Here is a 24,465-nt window from a genome sequence, read left to right on the forward strand (position 1 = left end):
AAAATTCATTTCCAGTTGTTTGGACCTTGAAATGCATTTTCGTAAAGAAACAAAGTAAAAGATAATGTTAAGTTTTCTGGATATGCTTTTAAAAAAAACGATTAAATCTTGTTAATAAATCTGAGATATAATAAATACAATCTTTAATTTACAAACCAGTCACATTTCAAAAGTTGAAGCATAAAGTCAGTCATTTAGAATGTATTTTCCCATTGACATAAATTTCTGAAAAGTGGTTAGATTATCTGGTTATCCATAAAAGTTCATAATAAACCAAAGGCAGCTATGGAACGAAGGATATAAATATGAGCTCAAAGCAAGAGATACTGGGAAGAAAGAAAGATCTGTCTTCCTTTGCTGGGCATAGAGAATAAACATAGGCAACCTATGACATTCTTATCCTCTCTCCCTTTGCAACCATCTCCTGTCTCCCAGTGGCCTCAGCCCAGGTACCAAGGACCCGCATGATTATCTAAAATTCCCTATTAAAGAATCAGCTTACCCATGCCTGTCCCATGATTTACTCTCCTCAGTTATGTACCTCTTCTCCCCAAATCCAGTCAAAACTCCCATTTCCATGATTTGGTTCCATCCTATCTCTCATTACTCCCTTATACCTAACAAACAGAATTACCCTTTGGTTCCCAAGCATGGCTAAACTTTTATCTCCTCAGTTTCTTTGCACATGCTATTTTTGTGTGCAATATATCTGACCAAAAATCCATCCCTTTCAAACCCAAAGCCAAGACATGATGCCATCTCATTCATGAAGGTTTCTCATAGCCCACCAACCAGAAGTAATTTCTTTTCCTGGGATCTCACAGTACAATCTGTGGGCACCTCTTCTAAAGTGTTAGCCACAATATACCTTGAACTGTAGTTATTTCTGCGTACTTTTATATCTTTCCCATTGGGTTGTAAATTTCTTGGGAATATTTTTTGGGTAGCTACAATGTAACATGCCTTGTATTAGGCACTTTTTTATGCATAGCAACAATCCTACAAGGTGGGTGTATTGTATAATTACTCAGTTTATCCTGCTCAAAAATAATTTCCAGGAGGACTGGAAACTGTCATATTCACCACAAAAATGCTTTGCACACAGTGGATGCTGAATAAACATTTTTTTGAATGAATGAAGTAGCATTATTCACTTGTTATGAAGAAATCGAGCCTCGGTAAGAGGGCTGGCCAAACAATCATACTGCCTGGGCTCAAATCCCAATTCCAAAACCTAACAGCTGTATAACCTTGAGCAAGTCGATTACCTCTCTGAACCTCAGTTTTCTTATCTGCTAAAATGGGGATTATTATAGTATTCACCTCTCACCTGTTGTGAGGATTAAATGAGATAATGTGTGTAAAGCCCTTTGACACTGGGCCTGGCACAGGATAATTGTGTGATGAATGTTAGCTGTGACTGTTATTCTTCAGTTGCAGAGGCAAGAGCCTCTAAAGCCCTCATTCTTTCTGAGGAAAAGGATCCTCTGTTAACTTTATAACACTCAGTGTACCTAGCGCTGTGAATTGCCCATAACAGAGGTTCAACAGACTTAATTTCCTCAGCACAATCATCTAAGCCAAAAGTTAGACGGAAATCATTAAATAGGGCTAGTGCACCTGAATGTACAATCAAAACCCCCTTAACCCTCCAGGTGAATTTATATTTTAAAAGAGGACTATGAGCCCAAATGAATCTCTAAATGGTGAAACTCCAGGTATGTAACAAATTGAAACCAAACATTTCAGACTGTCTAGAGAAGACACCCGTGGGCAGTGGGCTCCGTGCTGGCTCTGTTCATGAGTCTGGCCACTCACTGGTCCAAGAACTTCTTGAAAAACAGGGATATATCTTCCGTGACACTGTCTTGATCACCTGGCATTATGCCCAGCAAAGATTAAACAAATACCCAATACATATTTGTTAAGTAAATTAACTGCTTCCGGCTTGTAATCCTCACCCTACTCTTAGTTAATTCTATTTCTCTTCACGACCAACATGAAAATCCATCATGGTGACTGATGTTTTGAGAAGGAGGAAGTGAATGGTTTACTCAAGCACCATCACTTTGGAAAGCTAGTCCCACAAATACAAATGTTACTAAATAGTCAGAGTGTAGATAATCCTGTGTCAGTTCAGTGCAACTCAGAAAGATAATATTTAAGAAATGGAAGTTGTTCCTAGTCAGTGATACCTCATCTAATGAAGACCTTGAGAATGACCTTCCTTTATTTAAAAAAAACATATTCTAGAAAAATCATCATAAATTACTCAAAGGACTGCTGTATTTCATATCGCTCAAAAATAATTTTACTTTCGTGTGTGTGTGTGTGTGTGTGTGTGTGTGCGCGCGCGCACGCACTTAGGCACAGAGTAAAAACACTCCAAATACAGCTGTTTATTTGCATAGAAGTGACCCAAGGCTACAATTAAAGCTTAATTTCCTCCTTCCACATCTCTTTTCCCCGCAATGCTAACTCCTTTCCCACCTGGAAACAAATACTCTTTGGCTCTTAAATCCCTGCCTCTTTTTAAAAAAGGAAAGGCTCTGATATCAGTGACTTAGGATTAAATACACATTCACTGTGGAGAGTTGAAAAATACAAGTAAATAAAAAGGAGAAATTAAAAATCACTCAAACTCTACTTTCCAGAAATTACTATCATTAACATTTTGGAGTAATTTTTCAGGCATTTTTTTGAAAAAAAAAATATACACAACCAATTTTTTCACTTACAGTATATCTTATCATTCTACATCAATACATCTTCTATAGCATAAATGATTAAATTATCTTCTTTTTTTATGTTTGCCCTTTCAACAGAATGGAGGAGCAGAATAAACTAGAACAGAAACTTGAAGCAGAGAACCAGAAAAGAGAATTTTGCAGAGCTCTGAGTAAGACTTTATGAGGGCTAAAATTTAGCCAGTGACAAAGGGAACAGAAAGGAGAGGACAGATTTAGGATGAAGAATCGATAGACTTGTTGATGGTTTGGGGAGTGAAGAGAGAGGAGGCAGGAATGACTTCCAGGATTCTGCCTTGGGGGCCAGGACCTAGTGAAAGCAGGAATAGACTTTAGGGGTGAGAAGAATATAAAATAATGAGTTCAGTTCTGGACACTCCATCAGTTAGGATTCTTCTGGCTACAATTAACAGAAAACTTCACTGGCAGAGGCTTAAATAAGTAGTTCATTTTTCCTTCAAAACAAAAAGTCTGGAGACAAATGATTCCACGGTTGATGCAGGGGCCCAACAATGGCATGAAGGACCTAGGCCCTTCCCTTATTTCTGCTCTAACACCTTAGAGCACAGTAATGTCTTAAGGTGGCTACTGCATTTCAGTGTTTTTTTTTTTTTTTTTTTTTTGGTCTCCCAAGCATAAGACTGTCCTGTGAGAGGCTATCAGAAGTTTTCTCCCTATATTTCTTTGGCCAAAACTATATCTTATGTAAACCCTAGACCAACCACTGGCAAAGCAGAATGGCTTTCAGATCATGAGTCATCCCTGGGTTGGTGGGGTTCTGTTGTCCAGGAAGAATGGAGGGTGGCTGCTGGGTAAGCATCCAGCAGGGTCTGCCCCAGCTTTGTGAAGTTTAGGATATCAATAAGACACCCAAAAGGAGCTGTCCAATATGCTGTATGGTGCCTTGGAGAGAGAAGTGCAGTTGAGCTGTAGAATTAGGAGTCATCCACGTACAGGGGAAGTTGTAGAGTTACGGTCATGCATGCAACTGCCTACAATGAATGTGGTGAGAAAAGAGGGAAGCCTGAGGGACAGCAGTGAAGAGGGCAGCATAGAAAAACAAGCTCAAGCCAGAGCCTAAAATCAGAGTATAAATGCAAGGAAGAAGGAAAACCAAGAGAGACTATTATCATGGGGACAAATGGAGGGAGAGATATTTTGTTTGTTTTTGTTGTTTTTATTTGCTTGTTTGTTTTTACTTTTTGAGGAAAAGGAAGCTATCAATAGTGTCACATGCTGCAGAGAGACCAAATAAGACGAAGATTGAACAGCGTCACCTGGATGTAGCAATTAGCAAGTTACTGGTACTTTGTCAAGAATAACATGATAGGAGCAGAGACTAGATTATAGGGGACTGAAGAGTGGCCAGAGAAGAAGAAACCAGAAATGGCTTGTCTAGGCTTCCATTTCAAGAAGTGTGTCTGTAAAAAAAAGAGATACAGGACAGTAGCTAGAGAGGGAATCACTGTGTGGGATGTAATGGTTTTTCTTAATATTAGGAGAGATTTGAGCATATTTATATGATGAATGGAGAGATGTAATCAGGAGACCAAAGCTAAATTTGAGAAAGAGAAGGTCTCTGGGGGGGCAGTGGTAATAGTGGAGTGAAGATGACAACTGTGAGTCATAGCCTCAGTCCTCAAATAGTGTGAGGGAAGACTCTGAACTCAAAAGATGACAGAGAGTTGTAAAGCCATCTAGACAAATCTCAAAAGGGAAGAGGTGTGGGATAAGATTGTACAGTAAAAGTCTAGAAGTGACAGCAAGGAGCTTGAAGGATGCCAACAGCACTTCTGGAAAATGAGCAAGTTCTATTTAAAATGACTGCAAGCAAAACAGTGTCCTGAAGAAGAACCATGTTTTACTTGGGCAGGGATGGAGAAAAGAGGTTGAGGATATCATGGAATTTGATTATAGTAGAACATGGATTCTAGGAAACACAGGGGAAAGGATTAGAAGAGAAGTCCTCAGGAAAGATGAGATGGTGGAGACAAGGAAGTGCAAAGCTTTATAGGAAGGATGATGACCAAAGGCAGAGGACTTTCGATGGATCATGGCTGGAGTGACTGGCACCCAGGCTCCAACAGAACTCCAATACATGATCAGCAGCCTTGTAACCTTATACCACAGACTGTTAGAGAAATGTTATCACATGAGACGTCTGAAGAGATGGACACCGTCTTTACAAATGGCTCTGTATCCCCTAATGCTCAATAAAAAGAAAGCATCCTATTTCTGGAAAAGAATATGTGGGGTTAGCTACTGAACGGCAACTTTCATAATACAGAGGGTCTCGTGTTCTAGTGTTTAGCCTAGGACTGGAGAACATATTTATAACAGTTTTCCCCCATTCGTTCAACTCATGTTATTGAGCTCATATCATATACCAGTACCATTACAGACTTTTTTTTTTAAATGAACATCCATGCCTTTAAGGAGTTATAATCTCCAGAAATATGTATTCTGAATTTTAAGAAATTGAATTTAAAATGAACTTAAAAGTGGTAAGTGGTAGAGCAGTGCTTCTCAAATGTTTATGTGCATACAAATGATCTTGGGATCTTAGTAAAATGCAGATTCTGATCCAGTGGGTCTGATTCAGTGGAGCCTGAGATTCTACATTTCTAACAGCTTGCCAGGTGATGTTGATGTTGCTGGTCCACGGGCCACTCCTGGAGTATCAAGAAGCTAAGACTCTAGCAAAAAAGATTTCTTGCTTTACCTTTTCCATGTACACTGACCTATAAAGTCCTAAGAATTTTTCCTCTTTTTTTTTCTTGCTAACTCTCTTATCCATCCTTTTTTTTTTTTTCCTAATAAAAAAGGGGGTTAGGGTAGAAAACCTTACAAAAAGCTTTTTCTTCTAAGCAACTATTAGCTACACACACCGTTTTCATGAACGTGCCAAACATCTATCTCCCGATCAAATACTTTTGCGGAACCTCTACTATTTCAAACAGGGCACCTAGATAGTCAGTAAAAGAATAAAGAGACTGGGAGCGGCAATTAATTCTAGTTATGCCATATGGCAGTATAGAACACTGGCTGGAACCTGAAAACTCAATTTCACAAGTCTTACTTATTCTGAATTTTAATCATTATAGGATCAGCAAACATATGCCTACCAAGCTGCTCCCTTTACACAAAATTTTAAAGAATAATCATGTTGCACACTCGAAAATGATTGGTTTTTCCCAAATGGACTTAAAATTTCTCTCCTACCAGATTCTCAAAATAAAGTAGCTGCTGACAGCTCCAGTTTAATCTGCCTGTTAAATAAAATCTTCAAACAGTACTTTTAACAAATAGCATTGCTTGCTTTCTTACCATTTTCATCGTCAGCTCACAATTTTGCACAAGTATAATTTTCTCCGCTTCCAGATTCCTCAGCCCTGGGGCTGGTTCAGGTGGTGGCCCTCCTGTCCCTGTGAACTCCCTCCATCGTGTCTGTCACTGCTGAGACACCCATCCCCACCACATTCTCTCCATTTCACCTCTCTCCAGAATGGAGACATTATCATTTTCAACACATACTCCATCCCCCGTCGTCTTAGAGCTAAGATACCTTCATCTCTTGTACATCTAATAATTTCAAGATAAGGACAGAAAAAGCAGTTCTTGTTCTGTGAACTTTTGTCTCTGGTGCTTGAGAGACTGTCCTAATATCCCCTGAACATGTTTTAGTGATAACATTTACTGCACCAGGGCCAAAATGATTTTCTGCCACTTTCAATTCTAGTTCAATAAAAGAATAAGAGCTTTGTTTCTAACCTCTGTCATTTTTAATACCATAAAATGATTTTAAAAATGTAAAATTGAGTTCCATTTCCTACTGGACTACCAATCTCATATTAGCTTTCCTTTTATCAAATTTATGAGAAAAGTCAGAAATTGCCTTTCCTTAAAAAAGATCAAAATTTCAGGATCTCCTGGGCAGAATGTTTGAATTGAATTTCAGCTCTCAATAATTGCTGGCCTGGAAGTTTTAAAGAAGTATAAAAGTTAGATACTTAAAGTTAGTAATGTCAGAAATAACAAACTGGAGGATTATCCCTTAGTCTACTATCATCCAGAAATAATAAAGTTATTCTCAGAAAATTATCATCCTAAAAAATCACAAACATGTTTATTACATTTCCAAATTGAGGAAGTCTATGGTTTTCTGAAACAATGGTGAATGAAGTCCATGGTTTCTGAACTGCAAAGTGAAACAAATAATGTTTTTTGAAACATCATATTATAAAATGTTTCAAATATGCATAAAAGGTGAAAGAACACCCATATATGTGTATATCCACAACCTAGACTCTATGATTCATATTTTGTTATATTTGTTTTGTCACTTATCCATCCGTCCATCTTTTTTGTTGTTGTTTATATCTATATCTATATTTATATTTTTAAACATCTTTATTGGAGTATAATTGCTTTACATTGTTGTGTTAGTTGTTGCTGCATAACAAAGTGAATCAACTATACATATACATATATCCCCATATCCCCTCCCTCTTGCGTCTCCCTCCCACCCTCCCTATCCCACCCCTCCAGGCGGTCACAAAGCACTGGGCTGATCTCCCTGTGCTATGCAGCTGCTTCCCACTAGCTACCTATTTTACATTTGGTAATGTATATATGTCAATGCCACTCTCTCACTTCGTCCCAGCTTACCCTTCCCCCTCCCCGTGTCCTCAAGTCCATTCTCTACATCTGTGTCTTTATTCCTGTCCTGCCTCTAGGTTCTTCAGAACCTTTTTTTTTTTTTTTAGATTCCATATATATGTGATAGCATACAGTATTTGTTTTTTCCTTTCTGACTTACTTCACTCTGTATGACAGACTCTAGGTCCATCCACCTCACTACAAATAACTCAATTTCGTTTCTTTTTATGGCTGAGTAATATTCCACTGTATATAAGTGCCACATCTTCTTTATCCATTCATCTATCGCCATCCATCTTGTTTTTGATGCATTCCAAAATAAACTGCAGACATTGCTACACTCTAGAATGTGTATATAATTAACTAAATTTCAATATTTATTTACAGTTCCTTTAAACCAATAAGCTTTTGAAAGATGCCAATTCCTTTTTTTTTTTTTTGGAATGGCTTGGCTAAGTAAACTATGCAACCAATTAGAAATTCTACATTCTAAATCCCAATCTTTTATTAATTCTCCTACTTTGAGTAATTTCTCGTATCTCAGTTCTCTCATCAACAAAAGAACAAAGGCACTTGGTCGACATGGTATAAAATCTTCATTACCAAATTGTAAAATGGACGTTGTGGTTATGGCAGAATTCACAAATGAGAGACACTAACTAATATAACTTAGAGAAATAGCTTATTGGAGATTATCCAACTTTATGTGGGCATAAAGTTTTCTGTAAATTATAATGAGAACTCAACAAGGCTCACAAACTCAGGAGAGATCTCGAGTTTGAGCATTTAATGATAATGCATCTTATATAAGCCACACTGTATCCATGATAAAACCATTTGAGGCTGGATTATTGAAGACTGAGTCACTCCAAGAGCGAATTTCATAACAAAACACTAGCATCAAATTGGAATTTTCTTGGCTTTGCAAAGCCGTAGTATTACTGGCTTGTAAACTCCCTATTAATTAACTACAGTAAGAGCTGCCACAGGGATAGCTGCCCCTTCCTTTATGAGCTGCTTATCCCCCTACACTGATTTTTTTTCTTTTGGAAGATTGGCCCTGGAAGGGGCATCCTTTGAAGCCTGAAGAATCAAAGCTGCTGCAAAGCACTGCTGAGAGTTTCGAAAGAAATATGAAGAAACTACATTGGACCTGGGGTGACAGGCTGAGATCTTCCCAAACAGGTCAGCAGTTGGTCTGTAAAATATTCCCATTGCCAAGGAGGCAGTGACATCTTGTGTAAATCAAAAATGAAAACCCTAAGATATCTCATTTCCATTTTAAATGCATGGGGGTTGAATATGGATATCTAGCACTCAAGAAGTTCCTGTGGGATTGATTTTTTTCCCATCTTCTCTGAGCCCTTTGCTGAGCGTAATAAGAAGGACCGCATTTCATTATCAACCCTGCTAGCGCTGCACTTCAGGGAGACTAGATGAGGCTACACAGTGGGAGAGAAGATCTGGCTTCCAGAGAAGAAATGATTCACATGGTGTGGTTATAAAAACCCACTTTAGGCCCAACTCATTTGCAACAGAATCATGAAATAAAATTAAATCCCAAGGAAATGAAATTTCCTGCATCATTTTGCAAATTTAAAAAAAAAAAGAAAAATCATAGTGATACCATAAAAGAATCAAATAGAGGTTTCAAGGTTTGGTTGGTAATGTTTGCATTTTTGTAAAATTTGGAAAAAAAATAATTCCAAACAATATTTTGGGGGAGGCAACTTGAAAAGAAAACACAAGATCATGGTTAGGAGAATCTTCAATTGAATCATCAATGTTATAGAAAAAACAGAACAAAGAGTTTGGCTCCTGACAGCTGACCCAGTGCTCTTGCATTTCTCTTCCCTTTGCTCCAGTTTCAGTGTAACACAGGAAGTGGATACAGAGTAGATCTATAACAGCAATAAGAGAAAACGAGCAAATAAGAGAAAACCACAACCAAGAAGGCCTCACGCCACAAGTTTCTGGAGATCCACAAATAAGATGAATACAGAGAGGCATTGTTTTCCAGTGGCTTTCTATAAGCAGAGAAAATAATACAGCACTGGGACAAAAGACTAGCTCCAGATCAAATGAGACTTAAAATCAAGGCCAAAGTAAACAATGGTAAAATGAAGACAATAATTTCATATAAATGATCTTTTCACACAATGTATGAATTAAGAGCCCCCATTTACAGACAGAAAATCTTCTAGTATTAAAAAATTGACACGGAGGATTTTCTGAGACCTTCCAAGACAAATCCATTTTGAGTAGATAATAGGAATGTGCCCAAGTGTTAATGATGGCTATAATTCTATCAGGAGTAAAGCAAATTTCAGCAACCTAACTATATGGCTAAAGAGTGGTGCTCAGCTTATTATTCTAATGGGTCAGTCCAACCTGAAGGGCATAAGCTCAGTTATCTGCCTGCCTCCCAGGTCTCATTTCAAAATTCCTTTCACTCTAGATAGAACATTTTATTCTGTTTAATAAGTACAGTGCTGGGATTTTTTTTTTTTTTTTTTTGCGGTACGCGGGCCTCTCACTGCCGTGGCCTCTCCCGCTGCAGAGCACAGGCTCCGGACACGCAGGCTCAGCAGCCATGGCTCACGGGCCCAGCCGCTCCGCGGCACGTGGGATCTTCCCAGACAGGGGCACGAACCCGCGTCCCCTGCATCAGCAGGCGGACTCTCAACCACTGCGCCACCAGGGAAGCCCAGTACTGGGAATTTTTAATAAAAAGGTTTGAAAGAAACAAGCTTTTTTTTTTAAAAAAAAAAAAAAACCCACTTACTAAAAAATTATATATCACAGTTACTTATATATAAAATATTTATTTTATGGGATGACCAAAGGGAGAGGCTTCTGCCCACTAACACCACCATAATAGCCAGTGTAGAAGAAAACAAAAATGGATCGATTTAATCTTAAAGCTGGTACCAAATCCAAGATACCTGCATAAGTGAAAGAATAAACAAAATAATCATCATCATAAAATTAAAAGGAGAGTTACACATTTCCAGGATGCTTTGAAAGTACAGGAGACTTGCTATGAAACAACATATAATACAATGATCTTCCTTTCCAGGCTAAGCCAAGGGACCAACAGCAGGTATTATTATATCAGTCTCTCCTGTAGAGCATTTCAGACTAAAAGAGCAACAAATATAATCCCTCACTACCCCCAGTAAGTATGTCTCCAAAAATCTTTAACACGATTGTGAAATCTCAACATGCACTCACTAATTAACAGAAAACGAGTACAGGAATTTGGCATATAATTGATCAGTTTAAAGCCCTGAAGTTATTTCGGGTTTTTGTTTTTCTTTCTTGGTTAAGGATGAGAGGCAGAGATAGGACTGAAAAAGGAAGAAATGAATTTTTAACTTTCAAGATGTGGTCAAATTATTGCTATGACTTCTGAGCCTTTTCAAAGCTCTTTAAACTCAGATGGATTGCACAAGTACCTACTACTCTTTTTTGTGTGTGTGTTGGCACTGAAACTCCAGTGTAGCAAAATGAACAACAGAAAGAGATGTTATAAGCAAATATTTAAACTTGTAACACAGATGTACCAACAACACATTCCACATTTCTTCTCTTGATAAGCACACTTCATCTGACTGTTTTTGTTTGGGGCTTTTTAGCTCAGTAACGAGCACTTGGGAAAAGTAACACTCTCTGTGTAATTAATGGTAATGATATTTAGTCTACCCCTTCGAAAATCTTGCTCCCAAGAGTTATATTGGACTAACTCCTTGTCTTTCTTCCTACAATACAAAGACACAAGAACAATATATTCTTAAACTAAATCCTGTTTTAAAGCTAAATCCATGTTAAGCTGACAAGAAAAACTTGAAATTCCCAAAGAGAACTGGAATTATTTTTATGATATTTTTACCAATGTATCATGTTTCATGCAGAGCTATATGCTAACCACCCACAATGAGACATGTTCGAGATATTCTTTCAGTCTGTACTTTAAAAGTCCTGGTTTTGTGGGTTTTGTGCTCTAATCCTGTTACATAGTTATTTCTTTATTTCTTTCCATTTCAATATGCTACTAATCTACCTGTCTCTTTTGGGAACTCCTTTAAATTTCACAAAAGGAAATAATACTCCCAGTTTGTTTCCACTGGCTCTGGCTTTCACTTCCAACAGCGAGCACAAATGACTAGCTGTTCCAAAACGAGCCATCAAGAGAGAATTTATTCCTACCTCTGTAATAAAAATATTCTATTTTCTTCATCCCTCCCCTGACTCTCAATGTATTCTTGCTGTCAGGTGGCCTCCCCTGAATCAAACTTAAGAAATGCTCAACTGTTTCTGCAAATGCATAAGAATGCCATCAAACGTCTGAGTGTAGATCAAGTCTGCTTCATTCCAGGTGTCTCACAGCTGGTGCTGGTACTGCAGTGACCACCATAATAAAACAGCAGGAGCCTCTGCCTGGCTTTCATCCTAATCATTCTCTAAAGAGCTCAGTGAAAACTTGGACTCAGAAAGTGAAAGCCGTTAGTTTTAGGGAGAAGGTTTAAACGAGGAGGCAGTGTGAAGAAGAGCAATGAACATCGCAGCTCAGGACATCAAATACCACAACAGGACTTCATTTCCTTGGACTTACAGAAATCGTTATCCTTTTTTTATTTTGTCTTACATGAAAAACATTATCCTTCATTGGTAACACTTTTAAGCCCCCCCCCAAAAAAACCTATAACGATAGAACTACAGATATGATTTTAAGTCTGGGAGGACAGAGAATAGTGAAGCTACCTGTACTGAAAAACAGATGAGCACTTGGACATCCATGACTCGACACAACTGTCATTTCCTGGGGTCGGTCACTCTAGGCAACAGAAGGGTGGCAAATGGCACATAACAACTGTGATGGAGTCAGATGCTTTGATTTACAGTGAGTCCACAGCCATGCAAACAGCACTGAATTCTGAGCCACCATAAAAATTAGGGCCAAGCCCCTAGAATTAACCAAAAATCAGAGCCAGTGCTATTTCCACTTCTCTCAACCCTTTTCATTCTCAAGCAGCACAGTATTGAGGAAAGAATTAAAGGAATTAAAGCGAGGACACAACAAAGATAGAGTGGAAAGTTGGGGGAGGAATATATGTATGTATGGTATTTACATTTATCTAGTGTCTTTCCGAGATTATCCTGCTAGATTTCTTACCCACCTTCCAAATAAGCCGTAATGTGCCAAATCAATAGTTTTATACAGGTTCCTACCCTCCCCCACAAATTTACCAAACCCCTAAAATTTTATTGCTTTTATATGACTAAAGATAAAACTTTTTAAGTGACTTTAATTCTTTTGATGTTACTTGGCAACTTGCCATATACATTTAACTCTCAAGTTTGATGACTTCCAAATTTCTTTTCACACCCAGACTCTGGGAGAGATACAACTTCCACACAAAAAAGTAAATGTGGCTGGCATTGTACCAGCTTTCAGTGCTTTCAAACCAGCTGGTTTCAATACAGGCATAACATCAACCAGCCATACATGGGGCTATAGATGCAACGTGGCTGAAAAAGAGGATTCAGTAAGACAAGGGTTACATTAACGGGATGATGATTGAACGGGCAAATGTAAGACAATTTCAAACAGCTTGCCAAAGGAAAGTCTCATTTTTCCATTTTCTTGTACAGTATCTAATTTCTGGCTCCTCATTTCCTCCTGATCTGATAATTATGAAATTCTAAATAAAGTGTCATCTTTCTTGCAACAAATCAATGAACAGAAAGCTCCCATCAACAATGCAGATGTTTCCTAAAACTCCTGCTGATTATTTCCTGAATGTCTATCCCACAAACCACACAGCAAGTCCTCTGAGAACAAGGAACCCTCTCTACCTCATAACAAATACAGCTTCTATGTGTGCGAGCATGGGTATGTGTGTATGAGTGTGTGTATGCACTTAAAAAGAGGACTAAGAAGTAATATGTAAGGGATAACAGTGTCACCACAAAATCACCTTTTATTATCAATTTCAGATTGAAATTTAGTCCCTTCCAAGTTCTGTGGTACAAATATGGGAAAGGAGAATTCCTACTCATTGTATATTTGTCTCTACAGATGCAGTAAAATTGTTTTTACATTCCTTATCACAGATTTATACCATTAACACCGTTAAAAGGTATCACCATTTATACCATTAATACAACATACACAATTATATTATGGCCAACCCTCTCCCTATAATACAGTTTAAAATAATTCTACCTTTGTTCTTTGTGCCATCCTTATAATAATCCTAAAATACAAAGGTCAACTTTGTATTAAAAAAATAAAAAATTCTATAAGTTACTAACTGAGCCTTCAGGTACACAACTAAGCCTAAACTCATCTACTAATAAAGTAACATTATGGGGAAGTTTGTTTTAAACACTATTCCAGCCTACCATAAATTATAGATATTCTCATTTTGCAAAAAGCTCCCATCTTTTGCATTCTGTTTGTTTCAATTATTCAGGGCAACCCAGGCTGATAATTACACAGTCCCCAGTTGCTGAGTAAAAGTGACGTTTAATTAGCCAGCAGGAAAGATCGATTAAGATCCAGCAGGGCATCTTGTGAGGTTCTCGCACATTCCTGGAAGGAATATATTCTGGCTGTGCCCTTTGAAAGGATAAAACTCCTTGCTTGCTTCTAAGGAGTTTCAATGAGGCTTCTAAAGTAGATGCTAAGATTGGTCAGCCACACATTAAATTCCAGGTATAAGGACTTTCCTGGTGGTCCAGTGGTTAAGAGCTCCCGGGCTTCCCTGGTGGCGCAGGGGATAAAGAATCTGCCTGCCCATGCAGGGGACACAGGTTCGATCCCTGGTCTGGGAAGATCCCACATGCCGTGGAGCAACTAAGCCTGTGTGCCACAACTACTGAGCCTGCACTCTAGAGCCCGCGAGCCACAACTACTGAAGCCCACGTGCCACAACTACTGAAGCCCATGTGCCTGGAGCCCCTGCTCCACAACAGGAGAGGCCACCTCAATGGGAAGCCCGCGCACCACAACGAACAGTAGCCACTGCTCGCTGCAGCTAGAGAAAGCCCGTGTACGGCAACTAAGACCCAACACAGTCAAAACAACAACAACAACAAAAAAAACAAACTCCGTGCTCCCAACGTGGGGAACTAAAATCCCACACGGTGCAACCAAAAAAACAAACAAAAAAACAAATCCCAGGCATATCCCTGCAGTTGCTCTCCCTTTACTAAAAGTACTCAGTTCAAACATTCTGAATCACATTGCCTCCAAGTTGGAAAACACGTAAAGTAACACTCTCTTATCCCCAACTCTCGTTCAGTTACCACATTTCAAGCAAGAGGTGGTCGGGAAATATATTGTAAAGGAAAATTTTTATTTCTTCCACCATCAAGCAAGTGTATGCATCTGTCAGGTGCTCACATTCTAAAAGGTACAAATTAGGTCAGGGCTTTTAATTTAAAAAAACCAAAAACTTAATGAGCATGATATTCCAATCAGTCTGAGACTAAGACATTCTACTATGCTCAGAGAATCAACTGGATAAGTCCAGTTTAAGTTTTCTATTAGGAAAGGACATGTGGATATAAAATCAAGACCAAAAATCCTAACGAAAATTACCTCATACTGCTTAACATCTTCCCTTTCAGTAATTTGGACAAGCATAAATATTTAGCTTTTCACACATTTTGCAAAAGTGTTCAATAAAGACTAACATAACAATCCAAAGCAGAAAGCAGAATAATTTTTTTAACATACATAATTATCAAAATATTTCCATTTTGGTAAACTACCCTAAATATGCCTGCCTACCTCCAGTGCAAGTCAGTATACATTTATTAAGCCTCTACCAAGTATAAAGAACTATGATAGGTGTGTCTTACTTTGCTAATTTATATACAATTAAAGTAGATTTTACTGATTATAAATTGTTTTAAAGCTTATGAAGAAGAATAATGGAACCGGTTTATACAAACCTAGCTTTGATTTGCTGCAAGCCCCGTAGAATATGGTCTCTGTTGTCCCTTGCACCAGCACTAAGGTTCTCATTCCGCAAAACTTCTCCCAGGAACTCCTCAGTATCTAAAAGAAAAGGAAAGTTGATCAATGGAAAAGAAAAAGTACTAAGGGAGAAGGAGGAAAATCTGAAGGACTAAGAAACAGGTATTATTTTCTCTTTAAAAACTTTGAAGTTGTAGAACGAGGGGAATGTAATTAATGCCACAGAACTGTACACTTAATAGTGGTTAAAATGGTAAATTTTATGCTACATATATTTCACCAGAATAAAAAATAAATAAAACTTTATATATGCCTGTAAATGACATTTTCTGATAATCCAAGACCTTGCTATGAATTTAGAAAGCTAATGCATATATTAACCATAAGAAATAACTATTTTCTAAACCATCTTAAAGAAACATTCAAATATTAATTATCACCGATGGCAGAGGGTGGACTGTCAGTTTCATAAACATGTAAACATTACAAACAAGTCACAAGCCAATAGAAGCTAGAGAGAAATACCAGTAAATAGAACTGAAATTTAAAATAGAGCTGAACTGCAAAATCAAGAACAAAAAGGGTAGGCATTCAAAGAAGAAAAATTAATTAGCAGATGCATCATTAATGAAAACGACAATGCAACCAATTGAAGGAACCCACATGGAAAAGAAAAAATGTGTCCAAGAGAAGGAAACTGCAATTATGTGAGCATAATTATATATTATTTCTATACATGATAGAAATATATAATATGGAACAAATGATGTTATGTTAAAAGAAATTGGGGGGGGCATTTACAAATTTTCAAAGACAAAATAAACTGATAATGATTATAATTGCCAGAAATGCTAGCTATACACTTTATTATGCATAAAATAATTATAATCCCTAAAAAGCATATAAATAACATGGTTAAAAATTTCCACTTCCAAAAATATGAAACTGTATTATATATACTATCAAGATAATGTTATGAATTTATACAGTTGGGTTACATAAGCATACTTAAAATTTTGTTTTACATTCACACCACTCAACAACACCAAACAAAAAAATCCTAGATAGCCATTACCAGAACTTCTGATGGGGTATAAGATGTACTTTTGATGAAGTTCTGGAAGTAAAAATTTCACTGAGGACCACCATCAACTTCCAAGACCTGCATCACATTTATTGCATATGTCATTTAATAGGTTCCTCCAAGTTCCTCTAAAGGCTAAAGAATGAAAAAATGAGTTTAATTAAAAGGTAAAAAATAAATGCTATCAATTAATGTAATATACCATGTTAATAGGATAAAGGACAAAGACCATGTGATCATCTCAATAGATGCAGAAAAAGCATTCGACAAAATTCAACAGCACTTCATGATAAAAAAGCACTCAACAAACTAGGAATAGAAGGAAATTTCCTCAGTCTCATAAAGACCATCTACAAAAAACCCACTAACATCACAATGGTGTGTAAAAATTAATAAATAGAACCCTCATTTTAAGTAAGTCAGGATACCAGAAGAGGGAGCGCTCACGCCCTACCCATAGATGTCAATTGCAGACCCAATAGGAAGAGATGTACCTTTGTAACTCCAACAGGAAGAATGTTGATACTTTACTACCCAGAAGGAGGAAGGAAAAATTTCTCCTTGCCCTGCAGGAGCCCAGCCAATGAAAGACTGTTACACAACTCAGCCAATGAAAAGCCATTACACTTTGAACTCCCAGTTTTCTCCAATGGATTCTTGGTTTATAATAGCCCCTCCCAACTCCTTCTTCTCCTCTATAAAAGAAAGTTCCTCTCTTCTGTTCTCTGGATTTGCCTGTGGATCACCATAGATTGCACGTCCTGAATTGCAAGTCTTTGCTGTTCCCAAATAAACCCATTTTGCTGGTAAAATAACTGGTTGTTTGATTGTTTTAGGTCAACAAGTGAAAGACTGAATGCTTCCTCCCTGCTTCTAAGATCAGCAGCAAGACAAGCTGCCTCCTCTCACCATTTATACTTAACATTGTACTGGTGCTGGCCAGGGCAATTATGCAAGAAATGAAATTAAAAGAGTCTAAATTAGAAAGGAAGAGGTAAAACTATCTCTACTTGCATATGACATAATCTTGTATAAAGAAAACCCTAAGGAATCCATTGAAAAACTATTAGGTCTAATAAATGAGTTCAGTAAGTTTGCAGGATACAAGATTAATACACAAAAATCAGTTGTAATGGGACTTCCCTGGTGGTCCAGTGGTTAAGAATCCACCTTCCAATGCAGGGGATGCGGGTTCGATCCCTAGTTGGGGAACTAAGATCCACATGCCACAGGGCAACTAAGCCTGCGAGCCACACCTAGAGAGGCTGCGCACTCTGGAGCCCGCACGCCACAACTAGAGAAGCCCACGTGCTGCAATGAAGACCTAGTGCAGCCAATAAATAAATATTTTTAAAAATCAGTTGTATTTCTATATAGTAGCAATGAAAAAATGAAAATTAAATTAGGAAACTTCCATTTAAGATAATGTAAAACAGAATTAAATACTTAGCAATAAATTTAGCAAGAGAAGTATAAAACTTAAACTCTGAAAACTATAAAATATTATTGAAAGAAATTAAAGGCCTAAATAAATGGGAAGAATCTCATGTTCATATATGAGACTTACTGCTATTAATATGGGAATATTTCCATATTAATCTAAAGATTCAATGCAATCTCTATAAAAATCTCAGCTGGCTTTTTTTCAGAAATTGACAAGCTAATCCTATGATTCATTTAGAAATCCAAGAGACCCAGAATATCCAAAACAATTTTGAAAAAGAAGAACAAATTTGGAGGATTCACATTTTCTGATTTCAAAACTTACTACAAAGCAACAGTAATCAAGACAATACAATACTGGCATAAAAACAAACACAGGTCAAAGGAAAAGAACTGGGAATTTAGAAGTAACCTCTCACATTTATAGTCAATAAATTTTTGATAAGGATGCGAAGACAATTCAATGGAAAAGAATAGTTTTTCAACAAATGGTGCTGGAACAACTGAATATCCACATGCAAAAAAATGAAGTTGGACACCTACCTCACAAAATATACAAAAATTAACTCAAAATGCATCACATTTTGAGTTAATAAAAAGTAAAAGCTAAAACTATTAGAAGAAAATAGGCATAAATCCTTGTGACCTTGGATTAGATAATAGTTTCTTAGATATGATGCCAAAAGAACAAGCAACAAAAGAAAAAATTGGACATCAAAAATGAAAAACTATTGGGGACTTCTCTGGTGGTCCTGTGGTTAAGACTTCACCTTCCAATGCAGGTGGTACAGATTCGATCCCTACTCGGGGAGCTAAAATCCCATATGCCTCACAGCCAAAACACCAAAACATAAAACAGAAGCATTATTGTAACAAATTCAATAAAGACTTTAAAAAAATGAAAAACTATTGTAGTTCAAAGGGTGCCATCAAGAAAGTGAGAAAAATTTTGCAAATCATATATCTGATAGGAGACATATGCAGAAGTATAAAAAGCTCTTACAACTCAATAATAAAAAGACAAATAACCCAATCTTAAAACAAGCAGAGGATCTAAATAGACATTTATCCAAAGAAGATATACAAATGACCAATAAACAAATGAAAAGATGCTCAACATCAGTTGATACCAGGAAAATGAACCACAATGAGGTACCACTTTACATCCACTAGGATGGCTACAGTTAAGAAGATGGACAATAACAAGGGCTGTCGAAGATGGAGAGAAATTACGACCCTCATACATTGCCAGTGGGAATATAAAATGGTGCCGCCATTTTGTAAATGTCTGGCAGTTCCTCAAAAGGCTGAACAGAGAGTTACCATATGACCCAGCAATTCCACTACTAGATATTACCCAAGAGAAATGAAAACAGGTGTTCAAACAAAAACTTGTACACAAATGTTCATAGCAGCATTATTTTTTTAAACATCTTTATTGGAGTATAATTGCTTTACAATGTTGTGCTAGTTTCTGATGTATAACGAAGTGAATCAGCTATTTGTATACATATATCCCCATATCCCCTCCCTCTTGCATCTCCCTCCCACCCTCCCTATCCCACCCCTCTAGGTGGTCACAAAGCACCGAGCTGATCTCCCTGTGCCATGCAGCTGCTTCTCACTAGCTATCTATTTTACACTTGGTAGTGTATATATGTCCATGCCACTCTCTCACTTCGTCCCAGCTTACCCTTCCCCCTCCCCATGTCCTCAAGTCCATTCTCTACATCGACGTCTTTATTCCTGTCCTGCCCCTAGGTTCATCAGAACCTTTTTTTTTTTTTAGATTCCATATATATGTGTTAACATACGGTATTTGTTTTTCTCTTTCTGACTTACTTCACTCTGTATGACAGATTCTAGGTCCATCCACCTCACTACAAATAACTCAATTTTGTTTCATTTTATGGCTGAGTAATATTCCATTGTATATATGTGCCACATCTTCTTTATCCATTCATCTGTTGATGGACACTTAGGTTGCTTTCATGTCCTGGCTATTGTAAATAGTACTGCAATGAACACTGTGGTACATGTCTCTTTTTGAATTATGGTTTTCTCAGGGTATATGCCCAGGAGTGGGACTGCTGGGTCACATGGTAGTTCTATTTTTAGTTTTTTAAGAAACCTCCATAGTGTTCTCCATAGTGGCTGTATAAATTTCCATTCACACCAACAGTGCAAGAGGGTTTCCTTTTCTCCACACCCTCTCCAGCATTTCTTGTTTGTAGATTTTTTGATGATGGCCATTCTGACTGGCGTGAGGTGATACCTCATTGTAGTTTTGATTTGCATTTCTCTAATGATTAGTGATGTTGAGCATCCTTTCATGTGTTTGTTGGCAATCTGTATATCTTCTTTGGAGAAATGTCTATTTAGGTCTTCTGAGCAGCATTATTCTTAATAGCCAATATGTGGACAAAACCCAAATGTCCATCGACTGATGAATAGATAAATAAAATGTGGCATATCTATACAATGGAATATTATTCAGCAATAAAAAATGAAATGCTACAATACAAATAAATCTCTGAAATCATTATTTCACCAAACAAAAGAAACCAGTCATAAGGGCTACATATTGTATAATTCCATTTACATGAAATATACAAGATAGGCAAAAATCTACAGAAACAGAAAGTAGGTTAGCGGATGCCTAGGGCTGTGGGAGAGATGGAGGCAGATTAGAGAATGAAAGCTAAGGGGGTTCAGGTTTTCTTTGGGGATGATGAAAATGTTCTAAAATTTATCTTGGTGATGATTGCACAACTCTGTGAATACTATACTAAAAGCCATTGGATTGTACACTTTAAATAGGATGGGTAGGGTGTATGGCATAAGAACTATATCTCAATGAAGCTGTTAAAAAATATAAATGGGGCTTCCCTGGTGGCGCAGTGGTTGAGAGTCCGCCTGCCGATGCAGGGGACGCGGGTTCGTGCCCCAGTCCGGGAAGATCCCACATGCCGCGGAGCAGCTGGGCCCGTGAGCCATGGCCGCTGAGCCTGCGCGTCCGGAGCCTGTGCTCCGCAACGGCAGAGGCCACAACAGTGAGAGGCCCGCATACCACACACACACACACACAAAATGAATGCATAAATGAACAAATTACAATATCTACACATATCCTTCTGAAATTTCAAGACTGAAGGAAAATGAAAACATTCCTCAAGCACCGACATGGAAAAAAATAAGTAGTCTACAAAATAAGAGTCAAAATGGCCTCTCCACAAAATAAGCACTAGAAGATGAAAGTTTTACAGTGTTTTAAAGGAAAAATACTGTGCTCAAGAATTCTAAGCATAGTCAAGATGTTGGTTATATAAAATGAAGGAGACCAACAAAACATTTTCAAACAGTTGTGGCTCTGAATTTCTACCACCTACATTCTTTCCTGAAGAAAATCTTTTCAAGGACACACTGATCAACAGAAAGAGGTGGTGATGAAATTCAAAACAGCCAAATAAGTTAAATCTAGATACTTGTGGTTAAGTATAGTTTAAAACTTATTTTAAAAAGTAATTCTTAATTAAGACGTTTGTAAAAAAAATGTAATAAGCATCTGAATGCATTTAGAAAAGGAATAGAGAAGAAGAAAAACGTGCTAAATTACTTATTTACATAGGGCTAATGGGTACTATTCCATCCTGGACAATGATAATTAAAGCAAATGGGTGCAACTATGATTTTTCAAACACTAATGTAATAAAAGTAGAACAAAAGATTTTAAAAATATTCAGTATAATAAAATATAGAAAAAAGAGAAAAATGTAGCAAAACAGATAAAACTCATAAGATTATATATCACTGATGACAATAATTGTGAAATTATAATTACCATGTACTGAGAAAACAATCTGTGTAAAATATTATAAAATGTGACCAGCATTGTACAGAGTGACAGATTTACAGACTTCAATATTTCCAATATTAAATAAAAAAGAATGAAAAGAAATACAATAAGCACCAAATTCAAAAAAATCAGAAAAGAGCAATAAACCAGCCTATGGAAAGGAGGAGAAAAGAAACAATGAAGATAAAAGCAGAATTAATAAGTCAGAACAGTGGTTGTCTAATAGTGCTCTCTGGAGTCATAAGCATCTGATAAGAAAGAGAAGTTGGGGTTGGGGTGGGGTCAAGTGAGTGAAACTCTGGGAAACTCCCTTCCTTCCACTCACGATCCCCTTTGCTTTAATCACAAGTCCTTGGCTTTTATCTATTTATACACTGGGATTTCACATAAGATTTCAATTTTGAAAAGGTTCCATTGCACAACTTAGTGGTTACAAAACCACTGAACTTAAAAATAGTGAGAAAAATATGTATACAAATGCTAAATAAGTATAAGAGCTGGGACTTTTCAGAAGTGAGGGGAAATCCAATAAATTGATATATCATCAGCAAATGTAATCAAGGAAAAGGGAGAGAACGCACAAATACACAGAAATGAGGCAGAATAAAAAGAGGCAATAACACAAAAATTTTTTAAAGATAATGAAATATTTGATAAAGTTGGTGAGATTTCAAGTTATTTTAATTTTATTTTTTGTGCTTTTATGCATATTTAAATTTTATGATAGTGGGCATCATTTTTATCCCTTTAAAAGATTATTTCAAAAACAAAGTGCTACGTAAACAAAATAAAGTTCCATGCAAATAAATACGAAAATCTCCGTGAAAGTTTCTGAGAAAAATGTAAATTTCTAAAACTGAATTGAGAAATGGAAAACCTGAATCCTGAACAGGCTAATAACCAGGGGAAAAGAAGAAAAGGTTGCTAAATGTTTTTTTGAGTTCATATTAATATAGTTTTTTAGATGTTTTTCAAACCTTTAAGTAATGAATAATTCTTGTTCTATATAAATTATTCCAGAGCATAATTCTCAAATTATGAGAAACTTCTCAAATCATTTCGTATAACCTAGCATAACCACAGTTCTAAAAGAGCACAAAAAGGAATCAGTTTAAAGTTAATATAGAGGGAAGGGTGGGGGGCGGGGATAGTTAGGGAGTTTGGGATTGGCATGTACATACTGCTGTTTAAAATGGATGGCCAACGGGGGACCTACTGTGTAGCACAGGGAACTCTGCTTGGTATTATGAGATGACCTAGATGGGAAGAGAATTTGAAGGGGAATGGATGCATGTGTGTGTATGGCTGAGTCACTTTGCTGTGTGCCTGAAACTAACACAGCACTGGGGTGGGTTTTTTTGTTTTTTTTTTAACATCTTTATTGGAGTATAGTTGCTGTACAATGTTGTGTTAGTTGTTGCTGTATAACAAAGTGAATCAGCTTTATGTATACATATATCCCCATATCCCCCTCCCTCATGCGTCTCCCTCCCACCCTCCCTATCCCACCCCTCTAGGTGGTCACAAAGCACCAAGCTGATCTCCCTGTGCTATGCAGGACAGGAATAACACAGCACTGTTAATCAGCTATACTCCAATATAAAATAAAAAGTTTTTTAAAATTTTAAAAATAAAATTAAAAATAAAGTTAATATAGATACAAAAATCCTAAATAAAATACTAGTAGATCACACCTAGCAGTATATTAAAAGAATAATATAGTTTATCCTGGGAATATAAAGATGTTTCAATATTATTGATGTATTAGATATTTATTTAATAGGTTAAAAGAGAAGTCTATACAAACCTCTTGGCAAATGACAAAACCACCTCTGATGATATTTATTATCTATTTGTGACAAAACTATATTAAATAGAAGTAAAAGAATACCTTCTTAACCTAAGGAATATATATGTCGCAAACTAGCATCATATTTATGGCTGAAACACTAAAGTCATTATTATTTTATTTATTTATTTTTTTTTGCGGTACGTGGGCCTCTCACTGCTGTGGCCTCTCCCCTCGCAGAGCACAGGCTCTGGACGTGCAGGCCCAGCGGCCATGGCTCACAGGCCCAGCTGCTCCGCGGCATGTGGGATCTTCCCAGACCGGGGCACAAACCCGTGTACCCTGCGTCAGCAGGCGGACTGTCAACCACTGTGCCACCAGGGAAGCCCTAAAGTCAATATTATTAAAGATTGTTTTTCCAGCTACTCCCACTGTCAAATAACATTGTTCTGGAGGTTCTAGACAAAAAGAAGTATTAGAAGGAAAAAAAACATCATTATGCACAGATATTATAACCAAAGACATATAAGCTTAAAACTATGAAGTTGGAAAACTTTTAGAAATTGTAAGAATTCACTAGGGTAGCCAGAAGATAAATTCTTTAAAAATCGGTAGCTTTCTGGGTAATAGTAGAATAGCTTATGTTGGAATGACTTTCCCATAGATAAGAATTATCAACACTAGACAAAAAGTTCAAAAGCAACTATTTTAGGGCACCAAACAGTAGCCAAAAGCAGGCAGAAATTGGTGGGGATTTGATCCTTGAAAGAAAGGAACTGCAGGGTGAGACTTGTGTTTATATAGCTTTTCACCTAAAGGTACTCCCAGTCCATGTGGGGTGGAGTGGCTAGGGAGCACCCTTAGGGAAAGAGCTTAGTGGGCTGTGGGAAAACACCA

The 24,465-nt window shown here is 37.2% G+C and overlaps 1 protein-coding gene across 1 annotated transcript in view; it reads right to left on the bottom strand.

Annotated features, from left to right (window-relative positions):
- The window catches only part of SKAP1 (src kinase associated phosphoprotein 1), a 274,732-nt gene that overhangs the window by 224,400 nt on the left and 25,867 nt on the right, over nucleotides 1–24,465 (bottom strand). Inside the window, exon 2 of the mRNA XM_082679184.1 lies at nucleotides 15,372–15,477. Within this exon, the coding sequence (XP_082535310.1) occupies nucleotides 15,372–15,477 (106 nt within the window). The remainder of the gene's footprint in view (nucleotides 1–15,371; nucleotides 15,478–24,465) is intronic.

This window comes from Grampus griseus, assembly GCF_964374135.1.
Source record: "Grampus griseus genome assembly, chromosome: 20".
In the NCBI taxonomy this organism is placed as follows: Eukaryota; Metazoa; Chordata; class Mammalia; order Artiodactyla; family Delphinidae; genus Grampus; species Grampus griseus.